This window comes from Perognathus longimembris, chromosome 18, assembly GCF_023159225.1.
Source record: "Perognathus longimembris pacificus isolate PPM17 chromosome 18, ASM2315922v1, whole genome shotgun sequence".
NCBI classification, from domain to species: domain Eukaryota; kingdom Metazoa; phylum Chordata; class Mammalia; order Rodentia; family Heteromyidae; genus Perognathus; species Perognathus longimembris.
Window position 1 is genome coordinate 21,065,722 of NC_063178.1, and position 24,328 is coordinate 21,090,049.

At 44.6% G+C, this 24,328-nt stretch overlaps 1 protein-coding gene across 1 annotated transcript; it reads right to left on the reverse strand.

The window, feature by feature from the left end:
* Positions 1–961: 961 nt before the first annotated feature.
* On the reverse strand, positions 962–24,328 carry Map3k8 (mitogen-activated protein kinase kinase kinase 8). Its single transcript, XM_048367767.1, has 9 exons — positions 24,273–24,328; positions 20,296–20,654; positions 13,402–13,569; positions 10,466–10,727; positions 9,302–9,408; positions 4,003–4,155; positions 3,271–3,517; positions 2,067–2,287; positions 962–1,860 (listed from the first exon to the last, which is right to left on the reverse strand). The coding sequence occupies exons 2-8, from the start codon at positions 20,629–20,631 to the stop codon at positions 2,157–2,159; spliced, it is 1,404 nt and encodes a 467-aa protein (XP_048223724.1). The 5' UTR covers positions 20,632–20,654; positions 24,273–24,328; the 3' UTR covers positions 962–1,860; positions 2,067–2,156.

A 24,328-nucleotide genomic window follows, 5' to 3' on the forward strand; every position in this document is an offset into this window, starting at 1 on the left:
ACTGAACCTCTCACTAGGAACAGGCCAATATGAAGAAGAGCCCGAAGTCCTGACTCATCAAAGCCTAGGTGCCCGATTGTGATTTTTAAGCATAAACTTACCTATGCTTCCATTTCCCTGTTTAAAAAAAAAATGTGTATCCCATGTGGGTGTTTTGTGGCTATGCCATTGTGTGAATCTGTCCCTCAATGAGGTCCCTCCATCTGGGACACTATTGGGAGAGGGCAGAACACTGAGGAAGAGGAGTCCGATGAGGGGGACTTAGGACATTGGGTAGTGTGTCCATAAAAGAAATATTGGATCCCGGCCCCTCCTTTCTCTCTCTTTCTCTGTCTCTGGTTTCCTGACCAGGTGAGCGTCTCCTCCTGCAATCCACTCCTAAATGATGGGCTGCCTTACCACAGGCCCACGTGACCACAGACAACGAGTCGCAGAACTACACAACCATGGAATGAAACCTCCAAAATCATAAGCCAAAAGCAACTCCACCTTCAGAGTCGACCTGACTCGTCTCAGGCGTTCTGTCATAATGACAGAAAGCTTGCTAAGGGGGGGGGGGGGAAATGTGCCCTATCTTACACAGGCCAAAATGCTGACTCCTGTTCACTCAGCAAGCAAAGGACCAGACTTGCTTATGTTTTCCTCCGATTTTAGTATATGGATTTCAATCTGCCTTGCTCCAAAGGCAAGTGAGCTATGAGCCTGCCAAACAGGCATCAGTAAACAGCATGCAAGCAGACATCCCAAGACAGCACAGAGGCGCTACAAGATATAAAACAAAACCCCAATTACCCTGAAGCAGTGACTCATCATTCTCTCTTCTACTTTGAAGCATCAGAGGTTATAATACACGCAGGTCGAACACAATGGCTGTTTAGAGCAGAAGAGGAACACTGGATGTGCAAAGCTCCTAGTTAACTCTTGCGTTACCGTGTGACCCAACCCAAAGCCAGCTGAGAATCACACTCCATTATAATTGAGAAAAGGTACTGAATTTATTGAGTAGATCTGACCAATCGTATTGGATGAAAGTGTTGGATTTCATTTGCATAATGTAAAAATATACTTTAAAAACACATACTTGACAATGCTAAAATATGGAAGAAAGATTCATGAAGACATGTGACATAAAACATACATAGTATGCTATTTTAATAAATATACAAATGCTTTAAAGAAAATAGCCGCAAGAATTACAAAAGTAGCATCACCAAGAATTTATAATAGTTTCCAATTTCTTAAAGGAAACATTTCGCATCCTTTGGGATGTACAGAGATTATGTGGTTTACACAGTTTTATCCACATTCAAAACACCATGTTTTAAATGTTTTAAGCATAGCATGTACAATACAAAGTGTTTCCATAGGAACATAACAAAAACTGTCACTAGTGGCCTGCTGTCTGATGGCTCCTACTTGATCAGCCATGTTGAAGACACTAGTCAAGCTTATTGCTAAATACTCACCTCGTTCTATTTATTCAAAATACAATCACTTTAATTTATACTAGAATCTACCAAGGAGGCTCAGAGTTACACATAGTATGTACATCAATATACACAGAACCATTATTTTGAATTTTAAATGGACATCCTGTACTTAAAATAAGAATTAAGGATAGTAATTTTAGGCTAATATCCATATGGTTGATATTCTGAAAATGTCAAGCAAAGTGCACAGTGAATGGTAATGATCCTTCTAGAAACTCTCCATTTTCTCTTGAGTCCCACCACCTGAGAAATGAGAACCTTGAGAGCTGGCAGAGGAAACCGGAGTCGCTTCACAAATGAGACACACAGGGCCAGCTGGAGTCCCACTCACGCGTGATGGCAGCCCTCACTGTGAGCCCTGATAAAGAATATAATTCACTGGCCTAGTGGCAAGAGTGCTCGCCTCATATACATGAAGCCCTGGGTTCGATTCCTCAGCACCGCATATGTAGAAAAAGCCAGAAGTGGCGCTGTGGCTCAAGTGGCAGAGTGCTAGCCTTGAGCAAAAAGAAGCCAGGGACAGTGCTCAGGCCCTGAGTTCAAGCCCTAGGACTGGCCAAAAAAAAAAAAAAGAATATAATTCACTGTCTGGAGCCACTGAGTAGTCGGCAGCCCCAGGATCCAGACACGAATGCTGCTTCTGTTTGGAACAAACAGTGCCATCTGTCAGCCATATTCCAGTGTCGGTGGGCCCCGAACAAGATTGAAGTAGCCAGCCAGGGCGCCAAGGTCAATGTAGAGAGAACGCTGTCGCTTGAGCATCTCCGACTCCTCAGTGCTTCCTGTGCATGAGGAATCTAGGAAAGGAAAATAGATAATAGAATAAATGACAGGGAAACATGTCCAATAATATGTGCTCCTTCAGCACAGTCATCCTCCAGGGCCCAGCGAAACATTGCCCTGGTGCGGTCCCATCAGGGTGACCTTGGAACACGCTATGGGCTCTCTTATGGAATAACAATAGACAGGTCAAATCAAAGTCCAGGGTGACAAGAAATGTGTTGGAAATCCCGGCCTATTTTCCAGCAGCCCAGGTGGTTTTCTCTGACATCAGAAAAAAAAAAATCAGTACAGAAATGCAAACAAACATTCCAGGGCTGACACATGGATTAAGACCTGCATGACTTTAAAAAAAGGACTGCCAAGTAACGATGATGGCGTCCTTCTCCTGTACGATCGATCTCCCTGCTTGGGAGCCCCTGACTGCTGGCAAGGAGAGAAAGGAATGGCGAAGACGAGAGTTGACTTGCTGATGCACCTGCTGTTGAGCAGAGTGCCCGAGGGGTCTCCAACCACAGACCGGACGGCTTGCCGTAACCGAACACAACAGAACCTCACGCCTGAACGACAGCAAAGCTGTTGTGCTTCGTTTGTTTTGATCTATGGCATTTTTTTTTTAAAAGGAACTATTTCCAATGACCATGTTACTTGTATTTGCTTTAAAAGAAAAAAAAAAAAACCCTGATTCGGTGGCAAGTGAACCAATTTAAAATATTCTTGTTAAGGTTTTTCTAATGAGTTTCCCAAACAATGCATGGTACTCAAGAACTCGTGTGTGTGTGTGTGTGTGTGTGTGTGTGTGTATGTGTGTGTGTGTGTGTGTGTGTGTGTGTCTGAGATGGCGTTGCCCAGGCTGAACTTCGGGACTCAAGCATTTCCACCTGCTGAGTAGCTAGGACACAGGCACGCGCTACAGTGTCTGTTGCTCCTTCATTTTCCCCCCTGAACTCCATTAGGGGGGGAGTGAGTGGACAGGGGGACAGTGGACAGGGTGTCCTACCAGCAATGTTCTCAGGCAGCTCCAGGTCCTTCCTGCTCAGCAGTCTCTTCCGCTCAAAGAGGGCAGAGTCCAGACTCTGACAGCGCGGCTGATCTTCTCTGGGAGGGTTCAGGGCTTCGTGTCTCAGCAGATCTGCGGCTCTTGGGCGGTGATTGGGGTTCCTCTCTAGGGCGGCTTCAATCAGCTCCCTCATGCCCCGACTGCAGTCATTAGCAATGTCTTCTAATGGAGGCGCTTGCTTGTGGATCTATCAACAAACCATCTCTCTTACTAGCATCAATGGTAAAGAAATGAGCCCTCAGCCACAAAAGCAAACTTTTCACACCTTGAAAGTAATTTCCTCTGGCCCAATTATCCGCAATAGATACAGTTGAGCTCCTTAAGAAAAGCTTCCTTTTCATTTCCTAAGGACAACAGTTAAACCATCTTTTGGTTTAATGTTACAAAAGGTGCATGCTGGGTTTGAATACACAGTAACAGCTTCCTTCAGGTGGCCAGAGGTCACTAAAGAAATGTCTGCTCCTGGATTCTTCTTGGTAAAACGGGAAATGCAAGCACTCGCCTTGAGCAAGAACAACCTCAAGGACAGCGCCCAGGCCCAGAGTTCAAGCCCCTAGAATCGGCGAAGCCATCTGTAGCCCCCTCCCACAGAGGGAGTGAAAGGAGGCGAAACTGCCCTGTCCACCTGCAGGGGGCGCTCACCCGCCCGCCCGCCCACGGCCCCTCACTTACGATGTACAGGTAGGAAGGGTAGGCAGAGCGAGGGTAGCGCTTCACCCAGGGCGGGGTGCCCGTCTGCATGTGGATGAGCGTGGCCCCCAGGCTGTAGATGTCGGCTTTGGTGGAATGGCCCCTGCACAGGATCACCTCCGGGCTCATGTAAATCTGAAAGACAGGCGGGACATACCGTGTGCCCGGGCACAGGACAACCCTAGGGAATGGCTCATCCATCTCTCCCACATCCACGGCCTGCCTCATCCTTCCGGAAGGGGACGCCGTCGCTGGGTCCCCTTAAACTAAGGAGCCAGGAGACATTTGCCGGAGCAGGAGTCTGAAGACTGATAAAGGAACATGGTTCCTACAGACTGAGCACACAGCTGGTCTAGCAGCCCGGGCAAAGGGCCTGGGGCCAGGAATACATCTGGGATGCCCACAAGTGCTGCAGAAACTCATCAGGTATAGTTCACCTTGCATCCAATTAAAACCTTAATTCCTTTATAGTTAAAGGACACTGAATTTGCTGCTTTACTTCCCTGTCATCTCACTGTCAAATCTCTATCTCCAGTGCCTAAAGGTGGCCAGATCCCACAGGGTATTTATTAACACCAACTGCTTAGAAGGAAAGAACTAGAAAAGCGGAAGTCTACTGCTGTCAGAGTGTTCCTGAGCTGTTTCTATGAATTCCCTCTTGTCTCCACCAATCACGGGAGTGCAGGGATTAAGTAGCGAACGCCTGCCCTCGTAACAGTGGTACCTCCTATCCGGCTTCATGTGTCAATAAGCTGAATAAGCACTGACTCTTTTATGAGTAGCTTCTCTAAGAAGTATTCATTTCTACACTAAATAGATAGGGCGGGTGCCCATAATCCTCAGGAAGCTGAGATCTGAGGATTGCGGTTCAAAGCCAGCCCAGGCAGGAAATTCCCCATGAGAATCACCAAAAAAGCCAGAAGTAGAGGTGCAGCTCAAGTGGTAGAATGCTAGCCTTAAAAGAAAAAAAAAAAAAAGCTCAGGGGCAGACAGAGTCCAGGCCCTGAATTCAAGCTTCTGGATCAGCATAAAAAGAAAAAGATAAAGAACAAATAATAGTCACCAACAACGTGTCTTTTATGGCTGACACCAACACAGAATTAACTCCATAATACCCTAATTGACTCCATAGGTTGAATAGCTCTAATCTAAAGATACCAAATCGAAAATGCTCCCAAATCTGAAGCTTTTTGAGCAAGGTGCCACAGGAGGAAACTTCCACAGTTGGACATAATCACGTGACAGGTCACAGTAAATTTGCCAGTGCACTAAAATTACCACCTAAAATGACCTTCAAGGCTATGTTATGTATACAGCGCACACAGCACAGTTAATTTTGTGCTCTGGGCTTGGATTTCCTTCCCCAAGATCTCGTGCATTATATAAGTGCAAGTATTTCAAAATCTGAAACACCTCGGACCCCAGCCTTTTCAGATAAAGGCTACTCAGGCTCAATTCCGCTTGAAAAAAGACAAGTTTACACGTGGTCATGTGACTATGCGGAAAGAGGTGAGGGTTCCCGGAATACATTTCTGAGTAAATTAGTAGAGAAGTAGCTGACAGAAAACTGGGGAAATTGCCCAGTTTCCCCACCCTAAGCCTGCTCGGCTGCTTTGAGAGCTCACTTCCGGGCAGGCTTCCTTTGGCTTTCAGCCCACAGTTGAACTGAGCTGTGCTCACAAACTCTGCCTGCAGCCAAGACGCAGTACCTGACTCCTGAAGGTCTTTCTTAATCAATATAATCATACAGTTAAAACAATAAATGAATGTAGGCCTTTGTACCCTGTGGTCAACAACAATGTGTTAAATACTTTAAAAAAAATTGCCAGAAGGGTGGATGGTACAGATTAACTGCTCTGACCACAATCATATATCAAAGAGAACAAGGACAGGGATGATGGAGAGAGGAAGCGTGTGTGTGTGTGTGTGTGTGTGTGTGTGTGTGTGTGTGTGTTACAGTCACTGGAGAATGCCTAGCTCTTCCTATCCACCCCTACAGGGCAAGGATTAAGCAGAAAGCAGTGTCTAATGGGCTGTAGCTGTGCACACATGGTCTTGAAGGTTCCATGGGCTGTAGCTGTGCACAGACAGTTTCGAACATTCTATGTGACTCACACCTAGGCCACCAGAAGGATCCAGCCTGATGGCTGGCCCCCAGGCAGTCATCTGAGAGCTCCTGCCTCCTCAAGCTGGCCACAACAGCCAGACCAGGGACTGTGGGGCTGGATGAGCAAGCCCCCTTCAAGCTGGCTACCGGGAAGGCATGGCTCGGCACTGGTCAAACCTGGTAGAATTCTCATCCCCTCAGACATGGGCACTGGGGCAAGAAGACTTCATCTCACAACACGTTTCTTAGGAAAAGAGACTGTGTCCGTGCATACATTTGTATGTGATGTGATGTTAATTTACCGATGGTAAAAACAGACTGGAAAGTAAGAATTTTTTTTAAAGACCACACACTTTGGAAGTGATTCTAATTTATTATTTATGTGCACTATTTATTCTTTCTCTGCACCATGTCACAACGTAAGTAAACATATGTCATGCTAACCCTCAGGTCTACATGGCTATATTGCTTTAAATATGAATACAGAGGATTGAGATTGATTGATTTTCAATGAGCAGTGTTTGGATTTGTGAGCTATACTTCAGAGATCAGAAACAGACTTGGGCTACAACAATAGTCAGGTATCAAGTTCTGATGGGAAGCCAATCTGTGTGGTTGACTGGCTAATTATATCTTATTTGCTTTTACAGTATGATGAGTAAAACCCAGCTTGTTGAGAGCTTTGATTGGGACTTTAAAACCGTTATTCTGCTTCCCGTCCAACTTCAAACGGCAAATGCAAGTTGATGGAAAGAGTTTGTAAACACCAACGCCAGTTCTGCCCTTCATGCAAAGAGTACTTTGCATTAGTAGTTCAGCTACAACACCTCATCTGAATACTATTCAGACATGAAACATACTATTATTCCACACGCAAGGATCCTGCTGGAGAAAAAGAACATGTGTTTCTCTGGCATTTATAAAATGTTCAAATTGACCACACTACCAGGAATCAAAAGGTACTTTCCATCTCTAGTACCATATGTAGTTTATTTCTTACACTGGCTCCAGGAAAAGGGTTAGAATGCCACATATCTAAATTCCTGACTGATGCCAAAATATGTGGAGACATTTTCCAAAGAAAACATGCCATAAGCACAAAGTGGGATTAGATTTTGTATTCTGGCAAAGGATTCTTAAGCTCTGGGGACAAAACACTCTCTGCAAAAGAAAATGTCTGCAGTTTTCTCTCCTGAATATCTCAAAGATGACTATCAATAGTCTTCTCCAGGTAGGTTCCAGGAATGACGTCAGAAAAATCAGCCATACCAGGGTCCCTTCTGCCCCTCAGGAGTCTTTCAATTCAAGTTAAGAAAAGGCTTTCGGAATCTAGCTTGAAAGGAAGATCTTTAATTTTGTCACTGCAACTCAGCACAGTGTTACACATATCCTAGCTACTAAAGGTCATTACTGGTTGGACTCCAAGACTAACAAGGTGACCTTGAAGCTGCCACACAGCCAAAGGTCCTCTCTCCATTCCTCTTGGGTACCTCCAGGGGAGAGAGGCAGGGGCTCGGGAGGCTCAGCTAGAGTTCTTTGTGCTGGTGGAAAGCATCCAGAGAAGCTCCCTTTCCTCCTTAGCCATAGCACAACTTACTGAGATCTCAACTTCATTGTTGAGCTCTTAACCTTCAGGTCAGCTTAGAAGCCAGCTTAGGGAAGGGGCGGGGGGTGGGGGGAACACAGGCTGATCAAGGGGCTCCAGGTTGCAGTTACACAAGGAGTAAGAAGCTTTGACATGTACTGCAATGCACGGGAGAGTGACCACTGAGAGCCATGCGTTGTGTGTATCTCAAAAAAGCTAGAAGGAGGAAGTTTGAATTGTCACCATGAAAGAAGTGTTGGAAAAGACAAGTTTAACCTGACTACACAATACGTATGCATTCTATTGAAAGACCATGTGAAACCCCCATCAATAGGTATAATTCTGAAGGTTTTATTTCCCAGATTCAAAAAAGAAATGAGTTGAAGCCCCAAAGAAACAGCAAAATGGTGTGTTAGAATAGCTTTCTAAAATGTCAGTTAAGTTAAACAGATCCTCCCATCAAACAGTGGGGAGCAGCGAAGTACCAGCGAAGTACCAAAAGGGCTCTCCAGCACACACACCTGCCTATCTAAAGGCAGATGCTCCACGGACATTTGCTAACTAAATTAATCACTCAGCCCCGTACTGAGACTATTGAATTACATATATTACTGAAGAGCCCACGAAAGCATTTCCCAGAAGCTCATTTAGTTTCAGGGATGGCTTTTTCCTTTACCATTCACACTAGTTAAACATTTACAGCAACTTAGCATCTTCAGATAAACTATGTTTGTGCTCACAACTGTGTTATGGTTTTTTAAAATAGTTTTAATATAGTTTTATTATAGCATCCCTGGATGGAGACAGGTCTTAGTGGTCAGTCTTCAGTAAATATGGTTGACCAGGAGAACACCACTGATGGTTTTAAGTGAACTAAAATGTTGTGGTATTAATCACAGGAATATTTTAATAGTATATGAGTCATATTAGAAAGTTACACAGCATTCAAACCTTAAATTCAGGGGAAAAAAAAGGCTCAAGTCTGAGATATGCCAGCAACTGAGTAATTTCAGACATTTTGCTTTCATCTCTTCAAGATTATTTGATTAATGTAAAAAAAAAAAGAACAACAATGATATCTGCTATAATGATAGCATTTACCAGTAACACAGCTGTTAGGAGGACTAAATGTTAGAACTCACGTGAAGTGTAAAACTCACTGTTAGAAAGTTAAATTATAATTCTGTGGTTGTCTGAAAAGCTGAATTGTGAAAATGCAAATTGGGTGTTCTTTATTTATAAATGTCTGGGACTAAAAAGAAGTATGACAGTTTTAGGAGTTCTTTCTGTTTTGGAATGTTTGCATAGACCACTCCTCATCCGTCTTTTCAGATCAGGGCATCTATATTAGCATTAGATTGTTTCTAAATGTTGATAATGTAATATATATGTAGTATTATAAATACTACCATGCATTACAAACAACAGCATACCCAGCACACCCAGAAATTGTTAGATTTCTTCTAGTGACAGCAGTGACTCAAGACAATGCCTCCCATCCCTTCTTTGTCCTTCTTCCCCACAGGAATTCTAGAACACGCTTTGTTCACTCTCAAAAAGATATTCACATTTCGCAGGAACATAATTACCTCTGTTCCTCGGAGGTCCTTTGGAAAATAGATATCTCCAGTCATTTGAACACTTAGGCCAAAATCCACCAAGACAGCTTTGGTAGACATGAAAACAATGTTGCTAGCTGCAAGGAGAAATTGTTAGCATATGATTATTCATATACCCATACATAAAATGAAGTCATCCACTAAAACAACAACAAGTCCCAAGTCAGAATAGAGGGAAATGCTTTCCCCGGTGCGACATGTATGCTATTTCCAAAAGAGATGCGTCTTGCTATTGGCAAGAATCTGCCGATGTGAACATCAATGACAGAAGGCAGTAACAGCGCTCAAGAGCTGGGGTTTCAAATTTGAAGAAAAACATAAACATACAGAAGGTACCAACAAACTAAAACACCTATTTCCAATTCAGTGCTAGATACTGGATCATTTCTTCATTCTAGGAGATAGTCAGAAGAGGCTTATTTAATGGATTACTGTCAAAGTTAGCATTCAAACTTAAAAAGCTACTGGTTCCTCAAAAGTGTATGTAGCGGGCTGCCTGTGGCCTGTAAGCCTGGCTCCTTGGGAGGCTGGCATTTGAGGCGTGACTCCACGCAAGCCTGGGAAGAAACATCTATGAGACTCTTAGCTCCCATTAACCACCAGAAACCTGGAAGCGGAGCTGTGATTCAAATGGTAAAGTGCCATCCTTGAGCAAAAAAGCCAAACAAACGAGAGGGTCCTAAATTCAAGCCCCAGTACTGGCATCAAAAACAAGACACAGCAAAACAAAATGGCTGTGTGTATATGTTAAGCAAATTACCTTTTTAAGTGTGTGTGCGTGTGTGTGTGTGTGTGTGTGTGTGTGTGTTTGAAGATGCTGGCGATGGATCCTAGACCTCACACACGTTAAATAACTGCATTTCCACTGAGTCACACTCCTGAGCCCTAACTAGTTGTGTGTCTGGAATCCGCATTACAGCTAGGTAACCCGGAGAGCTCTAGCAGCCTGGCCTGACCTGACCCTGCTGTCTCAGCAGCAGAAAGGAAGGAGGTAAACTGAGTTCCACAGGAGCTAGCCGTCTTCCCTTCCACCGAGGGTCTTCAGGCTGAAGGAAGAGCCCGTGTGCCTCTCCCTTCCTCCCCCAATAATAAGGCTCGTTAAATCCAAGTGGTATGCAACGCCCAGACACTTACGTTTAATATCATGATGAATCACTTTCTTGGAGTGTAGAAAATCAAGTCCCTTGAGAACATGCTTCGCCACCCAAATAATTTCAAATTCCCTCATGGGTCCACAGCTCTCCAGCTTCTCGAGGACAGAGCCTCCCTCGCCGGCTTCCATGAAGAGGTGGACCGTGTCACCCCACAGGACCGCGCCGTACAACTCGGCAATGTTCTCGTGTCGGAAGCACGCCTGGATTTCCACATCAGACGGCTTAAACTGATCCACAGGGATCTAGAACGCAAAAGCAAGATTCTTAACCTCAGGAAAAGTGGAAGGGGGAAAAATACACAAGACGGGTGAATCTATGAGCCAGAAGGCAAACAGATACCCTCCTAGGAGACTCTGAACTACCTGAAATGTGAGAATGTTTACCTCAGATCGGCCTCAGCTTTTGGTATAAAATTCAAAACAGAGGGCTGGAAATGTGGGTTAGGGGCAGAGTGCTTGCTCAGCATGCATGAAGCCCTGGGTTCGATTCCTCAGTACCACATAAACAGAAAAGGCCAGAAGGGGTGCTGTGGCTCAAGTGGCAGAGTGCTAGCCTTGAGTAAAAGAATCTCAGGGACAGTGCTCAGGCCTTGAGTTCAAGCCCAAGGACTGGCAAAAAAAAAAAAAAAAGAAAAAAGAAAAAAGAAAAAAATCCAAAATAAAAACATTAAAAAAACAGTGAAGCACTATTATCATTTGGGGTACAGAAATTCAACCAAGATTTAAAAATTACAAATAGATCAAAAGGAGAGAAAATTCCCCATTTCAGATTCATACAAATTCTATGGAACCTAGACTTTAGACTGCTATTTTTCAATATTTCAACTTGTTTGAGAGAATATAAAGGCTTTGGTCACACAGTTCAAACTTTAGTTACGCATTTAAAATAAGGGCTGGCCATCCTTCCACAGAAAATTAGTATTACTAAGGAACAAGTAGCTCTTTCATTGCATAAAGATTTGGAAACATCTCCAAAATACAGTGATAGGTGAAAATAAAGCAACATTCAGAAGCTCAGATTATACTTGCTCATTTGTTAAAAAAAAAAAGTTTTAAAGTACACACATGTATATGCATAGAAATTTTCAGAAAGATAAAATAAGGAAGACATCTTATTCATTAGCCTACATGCTTGTGAGTTTCATCATCTATATATTTTTATTTGTTAAGACAACAAATTGTGCCTGAAATAGTAAATGTAAGTACTGCGGGAAAAACAAATCCACAAAGCCATTCCCCATGTTTGCGGGCGGAGGGATGGTAAAATCAAAAACCAGGACACTGTGGTTCTAAGAATACCTTCCTTTTTAAAAAAAAAAAAACAGTTTGAACATGTAAGCTTCAAATGGCTTACTGGAAGTTTTTGTTTTTGTTTTTGTTTTTGTAGGGTAGGATTTGAATTCAGGGTCTCAACACTTACCACACAGCTGCTATACCATAACCCTATAAGTATTTTTCCAATAGGCTCTTAATGTTTTGCCTGGATGGCCTAGACTAAGATCCACCGCTCTGCTTCCCTCGTGGCTAAACAGCCATACATTAAAATTGTAAAAATGGTAAGTGCTGACCTCAATGAACACACAATCCCTAGCCAAATAAAAATACAGAACTCTAGTAGTACCCCAGAAATCCCTCTGAGTCCTTTCAGAAAGGAATCAATGGCACCCACTATTTGAGCACCAAGCTTATCTCTTTATGTAAATGGAATATCCTACAGATTTGGGGGAGGAGGAGATGATCCCGGGGCTTGAACTCAGGACCTCGGGCTCTCACTCAGCTGGCTTTCTCAAAGTTTACATTCTACCACGCGAGCCACACCTCTAGCTCAGCTTTTTGTTACGCGTTAGTTGGAGATGGAATCTCAAGCATTCTTCTGCCTGGTTTGTCCTCAAACCCCAGTTCTCAGATCTCAGCCTCCAGATGAGCTGATATTATAGGTATGAGCTACTAGCACCCAGCTCCTACAAGAGATCTTATTTTGCGTCGGCTGTTTGAGCTCAACCTAATGGATATGAAATGCATGCACACTAATACAGCTGTAAATCATTGATTCTCTTCGTTGTCCGGTATTTCAGAATGCACATATTCTACCGCTCAGTATCTGGGAGCTTCTGAGTTTGGGATTCCTCAAAGAGTGCTAACAGGAACATAGGCGAACCTGATGACCATGTGAACATATCTCTGTTGGGTGGAACCAAGGAGGGCAATTACTGGGTCACATGATGTGGGCATACTCAGCTTGCATGCTCTGCGCATACTCAGAGTACGGAGATTCTTCAGAGTGGCTTTTCCAAAATGGCGGCACCCTGGCTTATGTGTAGTGAGTCTTTTCAGTAACAGGTGTGTTGAAATTCAGTCCTTTAAGCCTGTAGTTTTTTAAATCTCTGTTTCTCAGCCCAACCTCCCACCTAACAGACAGGACAAAAGCATACAGCTTGACTTCTCCATTGCAGAACTCCTCTCTGAGTGATTGTGTTATCCAAGCTGCTGGCATTCCTTTAAATAGATTAACAATAACTTATAGGCTCATGCCTGTTCCTACTAGCCACTCAAGAGGCTGAGATATCAGGACCCCAGTTTGAGTCAGCTGGGGCAAGAAAGTCCATGAGACTCTACTGTCCAATTGACCACCAAAAAACCAGAGCGAAGCTATGGCACAAGTGGTAGAGCACTAACCTTGAGTGAAAAGACTAAGCGCCAGAGCCCAGGTCCTGAGTTCAAACCCCAGGACCTAAATAAATAAATAAAATAACTTGGTTTCTAAGAAGACCCAAAAAGGCCCCAGGTAGCCAACAAATCCATAAAACAACAAATGCCTTGATGGAGGACACTGAAGTAAGATTCAGTCTAAGGGGTACAACTTGGGCCAATGCAAATGAAAGGCAGAAAATCACACAAGCAGTGTGACTACACATACCAGTTTACACGCCATTCTTTTCTTAGTCTTTATGTCTTGGGCTAAGTACACTTTCCCAAAGGCTCCCCGAGGAATGAAATCGGAACCAATATTCCTGTAAGTCAACTTCCACGGGATGAGAAGAACATCGGAGTCTATTTGGTAACGTCCATTCTGGGGGGTGATCACCTATGAGAAAATACAGAGACAGGAAGATGAGACTATCCACAAAGTTTTCCTTTTCTTAGGGCCACTGAACAGAAGCAGGTTATTTCTGAACCCTCTTTACACACAGCACTTAAAATTAATAGCCCTATGTGTAAATCTGACACTGTACAGACTATATTTAGAACTTGATTAAGACAGAGAAAGCATGTAACAGACTCGGATCTCTAGTTGGACCAGGTCTTGTTTCCTAATGCTCATGAGTATTTAATTGCCAAATAGAATGTGAGTATGTACCTAAGGAGAATGACTAGAGTGACTCAAAGACTGAAAACAAAGGTTGCGACTGAGTGGGCAGGTTGATTTGTTTCTATTTAAGATGCGCTAACCTGTTTGTCTGCCTGGCCTTACTCATACACGAAGCACAAACAGGTCAGAGAGCATGGAAATTCACTGAGGACCAAAGAGGGCTGTGGTAAACAATGTGGGATGCTACCGCCATGAGTTGGTGATGCTACATAAACAAAGAGCCGAATCACTTATGCACGTGATGTTTACTAGGTGCCTAATGCATGCCTGCCACTGGGTTTGGTGCAGCCATGAACAAGAAAGAACCATGGTCCATGACCCCTGAGGGGTTCATGGGAAAGCAGATACTTAGAACCAAAGCTTTCAGAAATGATGAACTCAGGGCTTGGATGGAGCTGAGTGTTAAGAGGGCTAGGTCTGATTCTCAGCACTGGAGGAAAAAAACAACAACAACAGCAAAAACAAAAATCAACTCAGAGGAAAGAAAATGTTAAACTAGTCGACTAAAAATGACGAGATGTACCCGGATAGCAATGTATGCTATCAAAATGTGTGTGCCAGGCCAAGGGCGTGGGATTAGACATTTAAGATTTATGTATTTTCCAGTAGAGAAAGTAGAACTCAAGCCAGGCACAGGTGGCTCAGACCTGTAATCCTAGTTCCTCAGGCGGCTGAGATAGGAAGGCCAAGGTTCAAAGCCAGCCTGGATAGAAAACTGTGAGAATTTTATGTCCAATTAACCACCAATAAGCCAGAAGAGAAGCTGTGGCTCAAATGGGAGAATGTCCGCCTTAAGCAATAAAACCAAGGAGCAGCACCCTGGCCCTGAGTTTAAGCCCTAGTGTCAGGGTACGTATGTACATAAGTCTCCCCTCCCCCCCCCCCACCTACACACACATAGTGGAACTCAACTTTTACATTTTAAAAAATGAAAAGGGAAAAATAATCACACTTAACATGAAAACAAATGAGTCTGATGGTCCATGGGGAATATAACCTGGAACACAGTCCTTTAAAAATTGTCTAGAAAATTTTTTTTCAAGGAAATGGAGTAACTAGTCTCTCAAGATATCAGTTTTTCTCCCTAAATATAATGAGTAGTATTATGGCTTCAGGTTATGAATTCAAGTTGTTAAGCTATTTCAAGCACAGAAGCAGCCCACGGGGAGTGTGGAAAGCCCCAAATCCACCCCAGGGAAGAGGAATGAACACCTGATTCCTAGGATTTATCCCTGGCCTTTACTGGCATAGTCCTGGTAACTGGAAGGGTTATTCACTCGGCCTGTATTATTGCTCTTTTTAGCCACACAGACATGTGCTATTATTAGTCAGTGAATGAAGCAGAAAATGATCATTAATGTGTGGAAGTGCAAAGTCATTAAGCTTAAATACCTACCGAGTGCTTCTGCTATGCGGGACCTCGTACAGGGCCCTAGAAGGGACACAGATACGGACAGGCCTCGGTCGTGCCTTGTGTGAAAAACCATCTCTCCACAGGTGTGACCTCCAGTGCTGGGGACCTCCTTTCTGCGGGACCCTGAGCATTCCTGACTGGTTCCTTCCTCACTTTCACAGACCCATAGGCTTTGCTCTAGTTGGTGGCTCCTTTCTTATCGTTATCGATAAACAGGTCCAATTTCATTGCAGCCTCCAGACAACAATTTCAAGATCTCACTGGCCTTCATCCAAGTTTTACTTTTGTCCAAACTAAACCTGCTATTACCCATTTCCACCCTGTAACTCTGCCCAAGAGGATGGAAGCTATAGTCATTTATCATACTTAGCAACCCAATGTTGTCCTAGAATCTTTATCTCATCAAAGTCTGCCACCATGCTCTGAGGAAAGGGCTACTTTTACCTCCACTTCGTAAATGAGGAAACCAACCTCAGGATTTGAACTCAGGTCTACCCAACACCACAGACTAGTTTTTCAGTCTTTGTCTACGGTGCTCCAGAGTGTGTTATCCAAGGCCGCGCTGTGATGCAAACCTTCTTACTAAGAGCTTACCCACCAGTGAGCACACCTGAGCTCTGTCCCCTGCCGGTCACGTTGCCCCCAGTTGACCTGCCTTGCGACCTGAGGCTCCTGCTGCATTGCACACTGTGTTTCGCTACCACCTTGATGACCGGCTCGGAGCTCACCTGCTGCTGTGCAAGTCCTGACCGGAGCACAGCTCTGCAGAGCTCCCCGCTCTGCCTCTGGCCCGAGCTTCCCCGGGTGGATCTGTTTTGTTTTACATACCCTTTCTAGGGGCCCCATGGAGCCATCAGACATCACTTGATGCTATTCATCTCCGCTCAGGCTGCAACTTAACCAAAGTGCAGGCCGGGAAGGAGTCTTCCTCATCCAGGTGTCTATCAGCTATACGAAGCTATCCTGGGCCTGGACAACAGGATATCCCTGCTGTGAAACAGATGGGATTCTAGGCTACATTCAAGGCCATTTATCTAGATCAAAGGCAAACAGAGCTCTGCCCTACTGTGTAAATGATGGACCCCACGTTCAAGGGCTGAGCATTAAGACTGGTGGCAGAGACGTGAGTTCAAAGGGCACTGCCAGATGACAGGAAGAGTTAACACTACCGTGTGTTAAGTAGTAGCAGACAAACTCAGACACGATGTGGGAGAAGAGAGATCCAGAGGCCATGCAGGTTTTAAATATTGAAAGAGCTGTTGCAGGGAAAAAACAACTGTGTATTACCACCCCAAGAGCCTGCATTCATTAAACACTGGGTGTATACCAGCAGGTCACAGGGACTTGCTCTCTGCATCTAACAACAGCCCTAGGAGGCAACGCTATAATGTGTACTGGTGAGTAAACAAAGGCATCAAGAGATGAGGTAACTAGCCCTGTCTATCACATAGCCAACCCAAAGTTCAGAGGCGAGCAACATAGCCAGGCACTTCCATTAAGGGCCCACAGCCTTCCTGGCTACTCACCATCTGAGACCTTTTGTTTTCAGGCCAAGAGTAGGACTAGAAGGAAGAGCAAGGAGGAAGCCAGAGATGGATTTTAGTCCTACATAAAGAGGAAGTTTCTTAACAGAGCACAGCAAATAGGACTGAATGATCCAGTATGTAATGGCCTCTTGAAAAATGTTCTACCCATTATAAGAGATGATCAGTCAGGTTACCCAAACATCAGAGAGAGGGCTGGACTCAGTATTTCCAGGGGTCTCCAACCCTGAGAAGTCCTGACTCCATGATTGAGCCCCCCCAAAAACATCATTCAGTTTGTCACAACAGTTCCTATGAGTCCTTTGGGGTCCTTTAGCTCTGGACAGAGCCACCAGAGTTGAGTGGACACATCTTGGATTATGCATACCCAGGACTGGTTATGAAACAATCATGTAAAAATAACTTTGGGCTGTAACACAAAGCAATCCCTAGGTTCATCTCCCAATGTTCCTTCCCTGGGTCTTTGTGGATGTCAGTGGAATCTTAAACATATTATATTTAGGAAAATAGCACACATGTGTGCACGCGTAGACACACATACACACACATACACAGAGAGTACCATTCAATATGCCTATGCTTTGGGATATTTTTATAATTCCTGGTTCTCCACCCTGACTAATTTACTCTGCAGCATCGTGGCTGTCGGCTGCTGGAACACACCAGATCTCTGTGCCTCAGGCCTTTGCAAATGCTGTTCCCTCCATCTGAGACACTCTCCACCTCATCTAGCTGACTGAATACTTCAGACCTTGGCTCGGGTACCAATTCTTCCTGGAAGCCTGGGCCTATGCTAACCTTCTCCCAGGCCCCTCCCCATGCTCATGGCCATGAGAGGCCTCTTGCACAAGCTTTCCCAAAACAATCAGGGTGTAGCTGGACCGGGACTGAGCACACTGTGCTGCTCTCTCTGGCATGCACCGCAGAACACACGAAACTCCCTTTACTAGCACCTGGAGCGGAAACAGAAGCAGATAGACTGAGGAGGTGCCAGCCATGTCTAGCAACTGAATGATGGATATTTGCATGGAAGTTTTCCATCCCTATGTAGGTATACTTTAAAATGGATTGTTACACCTTGGAACCAATCTAGTTGGTGGGAGATGCTCTAAAAAAGAAGGAACGGCAACAGCAAATAATAGTGAGAGAAGAGAAAGGTTAGACAGGGAGGTGGGAGGAGGTAATAACAAGATCTTGATCAAAGGATGGGTCCACAGAGGAGGACAGGAAATGAAAAGCAAGCCCTGTCTGTTAGCATCTCATCCCAGTTTGTGGAGGGTCAGAGATGACAAGTATCAATGCATATGACATTATTCATGAAGCACAGTTATGACAGGTTATCACCTGTCACAAGGACGGAGTTTTATTTAACGTCAGTGACAGGAAAGTTAACCATTATTCCACATTATAAAACCTTCCTCTTAATCCATTCTGTTGTTCTGTCTTCTTGCATTGTACTTTATTATCTTTAAGTGATCATCTTCTTTCTCCTTCTTCTGCTTCTTTTTTGCTGTACTAGGGACTAAACTCAGGGCATAGTGCATGCTAGGCAGGCACTCTACCACTTGAACCTCACACCCAACCCTTTGGCTCAGTGGTTTGTTTTTCAAGCAGGGTTTCTCACTAACTTTAACCTGGCTGGCCTCAAACCATAATCTTCCTACTTCTACCTCTCCAGTCGCTGGGATTACAGCTAGGTTCCATCATACCTAGCCCCTGACCATTTCTAAAATTAAATATGTGTGTATTTATTTATTTAAAGTTTTCAAGATCCCTGTCTTTGTAGTATGTCTTATTATTAAATTATCTTCCTCATACACAATTTGCTCATTTACACAACCTGGGCTGTTTGGCAAAAATAACTTGTTTATGCTAAGTGTTTTTATTCAACCAATATAAAAAGGAAACACACAGAAGTTCTGTCATTGTACATGGGTATGTTACTTTGAACCACAGTCCTCAAGCAATATTTGGCCTTGTTTTAGTGATGGAGATTAAAACTCAGGGCCTTACCAGACTAGGTCTGCCCTCTATCACTGAGCCTTATCTCCAGCTCTATTTATCTCTACTTCATCCGGGGGAAAAAAAAAATTAAGAGTGGCTCCAAGCACAAATGATTACTTCCCATTTGCAAAAGGAAGTACTATTCTGAAGGCAAAGTACTCAGTCAACCACTAAATGCAGTTTGGTAGAATCAGACCAAAGGAAGCCATACAAGAATCACACAGAGGACCATTTCTCTCCACAGTGAGCCAAACACAACTGACTTCTAACAAAACAAGTCAAGAGATAACTGGCCTAAACTACTGCGTTGTTTTTCATTAAATGAATGTGGAACGCAAACTAACAACATAAAGCACTCTGTTCATTTAGCAAGGACTCCCCAGCAAAGGCCATTTTGCCATTGGGAAACACCAAAGCCAAGAGGCACTGTCATCAACGAGCGCGCTTTACAAATCACCACCTACTCTATTGCAAAGTCTTCTTTTTACGAAATTAGATCACCTTCAGCCAGCACCTCAGACATACGGAGGGCCAGACAGAGGGCCCGGCATATCTAAACACACCGTCCCATTGACTATTGTAACAACCCAGTGTTTTGGATTAATCTGCATACTTGGAATGATTACATAATTACATCATTTGTCACTCAAAGCCAATTATAGAGTAGACCTGTGGATTAGCTATTGAACCACCTACAAACAACATTTCTTCAAGGACTAAATTCAGTCAGTATTGTCATTATATTTCAAGATGTGTGAAGATAGATGGAACAACTAATCCAGCCTTTCAAGATACCTCATTTCTTCCTCTCTCCTATGAAGGATTCGTATTAAGCTTTTCTTTTCTATAAAAACATGCCGGGTGCTAATGGCTCACGCCTGTAATTCTAGCTACTCAGAAGGCTGAAATCTGAGGGTAGAGGTTTGAAGGCAGCTCAGGCAGGAAAGACCATGAGACACCTATGTCCAATTAACCACCAAGAGGCCAGAAGTGGAGCTGTGGCTCAAGTGGTAGAATGCCATCCTTGAGTGAAATGCTAAGGGACAGTGCCCAGGTCCTGAGTTCAAGCCCCAGTACTGGCATAAAAAAAATCTTTAATAATATATAATAATGTATTTCATATCAATGCTATAGAATATATCTTATTAATAATACAATCTTATAATATATATCATGATTATATATAAGTATTATACTATAATCACATTATGTATTTGTTCACTTAAAATTCATTGTTAGGGGCCGGAGGTGTAGTTTGCTTACTTCACACTCTATGTTCTTAATTACTTATTTGCAGGACTTACGCCAACTTATGATCAAGAGTCTCTGAATGGAATTTCTCGTGAAGACTTTTGAGGTTTTGAACATAGTGATTCTTAGCAAAAATTACACATTTCTAGAAACAGGCCTAGAAGCCAGTCTACACCATGCTCAAATGCCTGAACAGGCAGCCCTCAGCTGATCAGAAGGAACACATACCATATTTAATAAAATTCCAGATTCTTGTGGTCGGTGTCTACAGAAACACTTGGAGGTATTGGATATATGGTTGGCGAAAGCCAGCAAGTCCTCCACCGTTCCGTATCTGACGGAGGACAACCATGGCCCCTCCTGGCCACTGAGCAGCAGAGATTCGGAACGCTCCTCATTTTCATTCCCGTCCGGACACATGGTCATCAAACTGGGCTCATACACCGCTGGCTCTTCACTTGTGTAAAGATTTTCCATGATGTCTATTACATCCGACACGTTTAAATGTTTGATTAAGAAATCAATTTCTTCTTTATTGTCACTTCCAGTGCTCATGTACTCCATCACTGTGGCGTGTCCTGAAGAGTCTACAAAAGAAGATACGCTCAGTTTACTAAGTCTGTATTTGCAGCAGACACCAGTAGGCCATGAAAGGATTGGGGACAGGCTTCCCTATTCTTTTGTTTATAAAACAGTATCTCCCGGTCAACAGCAGGTGTGAATTCAAGTGGACAGCAGTTCCCACTTGAAAGGGACCTTAGATCATCTTTAGCCCTGGCTCCCTCCCTCGGCTGGGGGAAATCTGAGTCCCCAGAGCTTGCTCCCCGGTGACATCAACTCAGCTCAGCGGGAGCTACTGAAAACAAACTTTCACAAAACGTAAACATTGTGAAGAGCAGCCCAGGAGTCACGGAACCTGGGGCTCCGGGCTCTTCCCACTTTTCTACCTAGCATACTCTAGGCGTTCCCAGCAAGAATCACTGTGGCATTTATGCCTCCGGTGATTTTAAAGAAAAACAATCACCTGACTACATACAGGAAGTAAGCAAATAAAATTCAAACCAGAAAGAGAGGGGGGAGAGAAGAGAGATAGGAGGAGTACACTGGCCTAACAATAATTTGAAATGGACCTTATTTATTTATTTTTGCCAATCCTGGGGCTTGAACTCCGAGTCCGGGTGCTGTCCCTGACTCTCCTTGTACTCAAGGCTAGCAGCGCTCTCCACTTGAGCCACAGTACGGTTTCTGGCTTTTTCTGAGTAGTTTTACTTGAGATAAGAGTCTCACGGACGTTCTTGCCCTGGCTGGCTTCAAACCACAATCCTCAGATCTTAGCCTCTTTGAAAAGCTAAGACTACATACAGGTGTGAGCCACCAGTGTCCAGTTTAAAATGGATTTTAATCTTAGCAAATCTGAAGTCAAGTTTAATCTTAGCAAACGTGGGGTCAAGTTTCAAACTATTCTGATGCAAATGAATTAAACAGTTCCCCATCTTCCAAAAAAAGAAAAATTGAAGGCAGCAGACTAGCATCCTAGCTCTGCAAAGATTAGTAGGCAGAAGGAGATTTCTTAATCTTTCTTAATTTCTTGCTTAAACTATGCTTCCGTTGTCGTCTCCTAAGAAGAGATCTTCAGAGTCCCAGAAGCTAATTTAATATCTACACCAATGAACCACTAAAAGTTTTGGTAGGGAAGTCAAGTCTATGATACTACGTAAGGCTGAGATTAAGATCACCTGACTGCATTAGCTCAAATTACATTTTGGCTCTTCCACAATCCGGCTTATCAGGATGGTACCCGAGGGTCACTTTCGGAGATATAAACTGTATCTGAGGCAAGCTGTGTATCTCCCAACCTACAACCTAATATTCCTCTAGACTCAAGACGGAGGCCACATCTCATCTCATTGCTCCCAGCTACGGCCGGCAAGCAGCTTGCTGGCCAAGTACCTCACCTCTGGGCACCTCCTTTCCAGCATCTGCAAAACAGAACTGATAACAGCATCATCCTCTCAGGCTGGCTGAGAGGATTAAATACCTTCAAGTGAACAAGCTCTCCCCCCATTTCCCCATCTGCTACACCGTATGTATATCAACAGCCATCTGTGGCTGTTTCCAGAGTGCCAGCCCTGGCTACGCAGGTGTTGCCTTAGTCTCCTTTTTCTGAGTGGGATGTAGCCACCTCTTCCCCAGTCTTCTTCATAATAAGCTTTCAAAGGCTGCGTCTAAGCTAACAGGCAAAGAAAAAAAGGAAGAAAGAAAGGCAGACACTTCTGAACTGCTTTGATGAGGTCCTATCTCTGTACTTAATCTAGAGAATCTGACAGCTCTCACTCAGATATCTTGTGCATGTTTGTGGGAGGCTGTGATTCAAGCACTTGGCATCTGTGGAGTTAGGGGACTTCTTAGGTTAAAGAACCAACACTTGACTTGGGTTTCACAAAGCCATTTAGTTGCAGTTTCTACTTCTAGAATGGGCTAAGAAAAACAGAAGTTCAAAACAACAGTCTACAGCCTCCAGTGGCTGAAAAGTAACAAAATCAAAGGCCGGTGGAATGATTTATCAAACTGATTATTTGAGGAAAAGAAAGTTTCCAGCACCAACTTGACTCAAGAAAGACTCAGCTCACTCAAACTTCATCAGAAAGACCAGCTTTGACATTTAAATCCAACAGAAAATCTCAAGCATTTGTGAGTAACACTGGGAGGTAAGACACACCCACAGACTCCCAAAGACAAGGAGGGAGGGAGAGGAGAAGGCAAAAAGAGGTTGCCGGGCCTTTGACACCAAGACTCTTTTCAGACTTTGCGTGATTCCTTAGCAACCCAAGGCTTCAGTCACACAGATCCGTGCTACCCAGCAACCTTCCTGACAGACCAGGCGGCTAAACACTCCTGCAAAAAAAAAATCCTCAGGACTTTCCCCGCCTTAATTAAGCAGACAAATGCTAATGTTTATGAACTGGCAACAGCAGTAACCCACGAAGAAAAAACACACATGGGTGAAGGCCTTGCAGCTCAGCAACTAAGACTTCGCAAAAAGACTGCCCTGGACACCATTCACAATAATAATAATAATAATAATAATAATAATAATAATAATAATAATAAATCTCTACTTCCTAACAGTCCAGAAACATATGTCAATTTTAGAAACTGGTCGGATCCGAAACTGGACTTCAAAAGTAAGAATCCATAACAAATCCCAAATTACATTTTTTTGGGAAAAAAATCAGCGATAAAATCAAGAAGACACTAATAAGCATTAGTGCAATCAATGCTCTTGGCTGCTTTTCTAGAAGTAAGGAAACAAGTGTTTTGTGTGGTGTATATTTTTTTCCCCTATTAAAAGTGAATGCGAAGGACCAAGGTTACGGGAGTATACCTGGTGTTGCTTATCTAAAAGGTGCATTTGTTGTTGTTATTATTATTATTATTATTATTATTATTATTATTATTATTATTATTAGTCAGGGCAGTGCCTGGCCTCCAGGGGCACATCTCTCTTCAGGAATTCTGTAAGTAAATACGAAGGCTGGGGATGGCGCGTTCTGGGGGTGCAGAATCACGGCCACCCGGCTTCCCAGTCCCGGATGCCCCCCACCGGGGCCACAAGCGGCCCGGACGCGCGCGGTCCACGCGGGGCCGGATTCCACGCGGCCCGCAGCCCCCCGCCGGCCCGGCGCGCTCTCCTAGCAGCGAGGGGGGTTTTTCCCTCGGTTTCCACCCCTAGCTTGGCCGGATCATAAATCTCCATCCTAAGAGCCAGCCAACCACCGGAGCTCCCAAGAGCGCGCGGCCCAAGGCCCGGGGGACTCGGCGAGCCTCGGCGGGGAGGGGGCCGCGGCCCGGGCGTCCGGGGGTCCGGGGATCCGGGGGTCCGGGGATCCGGGGGTCCGAGGGATCCGGGGGTCCGGGGGTCCGGGGATCCGGGGATCCGGGGGATCCGGGGGTCCGGGGGTCCGGGGATCCGGGGGTCCGGGGGTCCGGGGGTCCGGGGGTCCGGGGGATCCGGGGGTCCGGGAGTCTGGGGATCCGGGGGTCCGGGGCCCCCGGGCGCGCGCGAGGGGCTTCCCAGCGGTGACCCCCGCCACCCTCCCCTCAGGCTGAGGGAACTTTCTATTTATTTCTACGTGGGAACCCCCGCCTCCCCCCCCCCACCCCGAGAGAGATCCCCAATACACCCCGCACTCCGGGTGGGTTACCTGCGGCTCCGTGCGCCCCCGCGGGGCGAGCGCTGCGGCCGGCCGCGTGTCCCCCC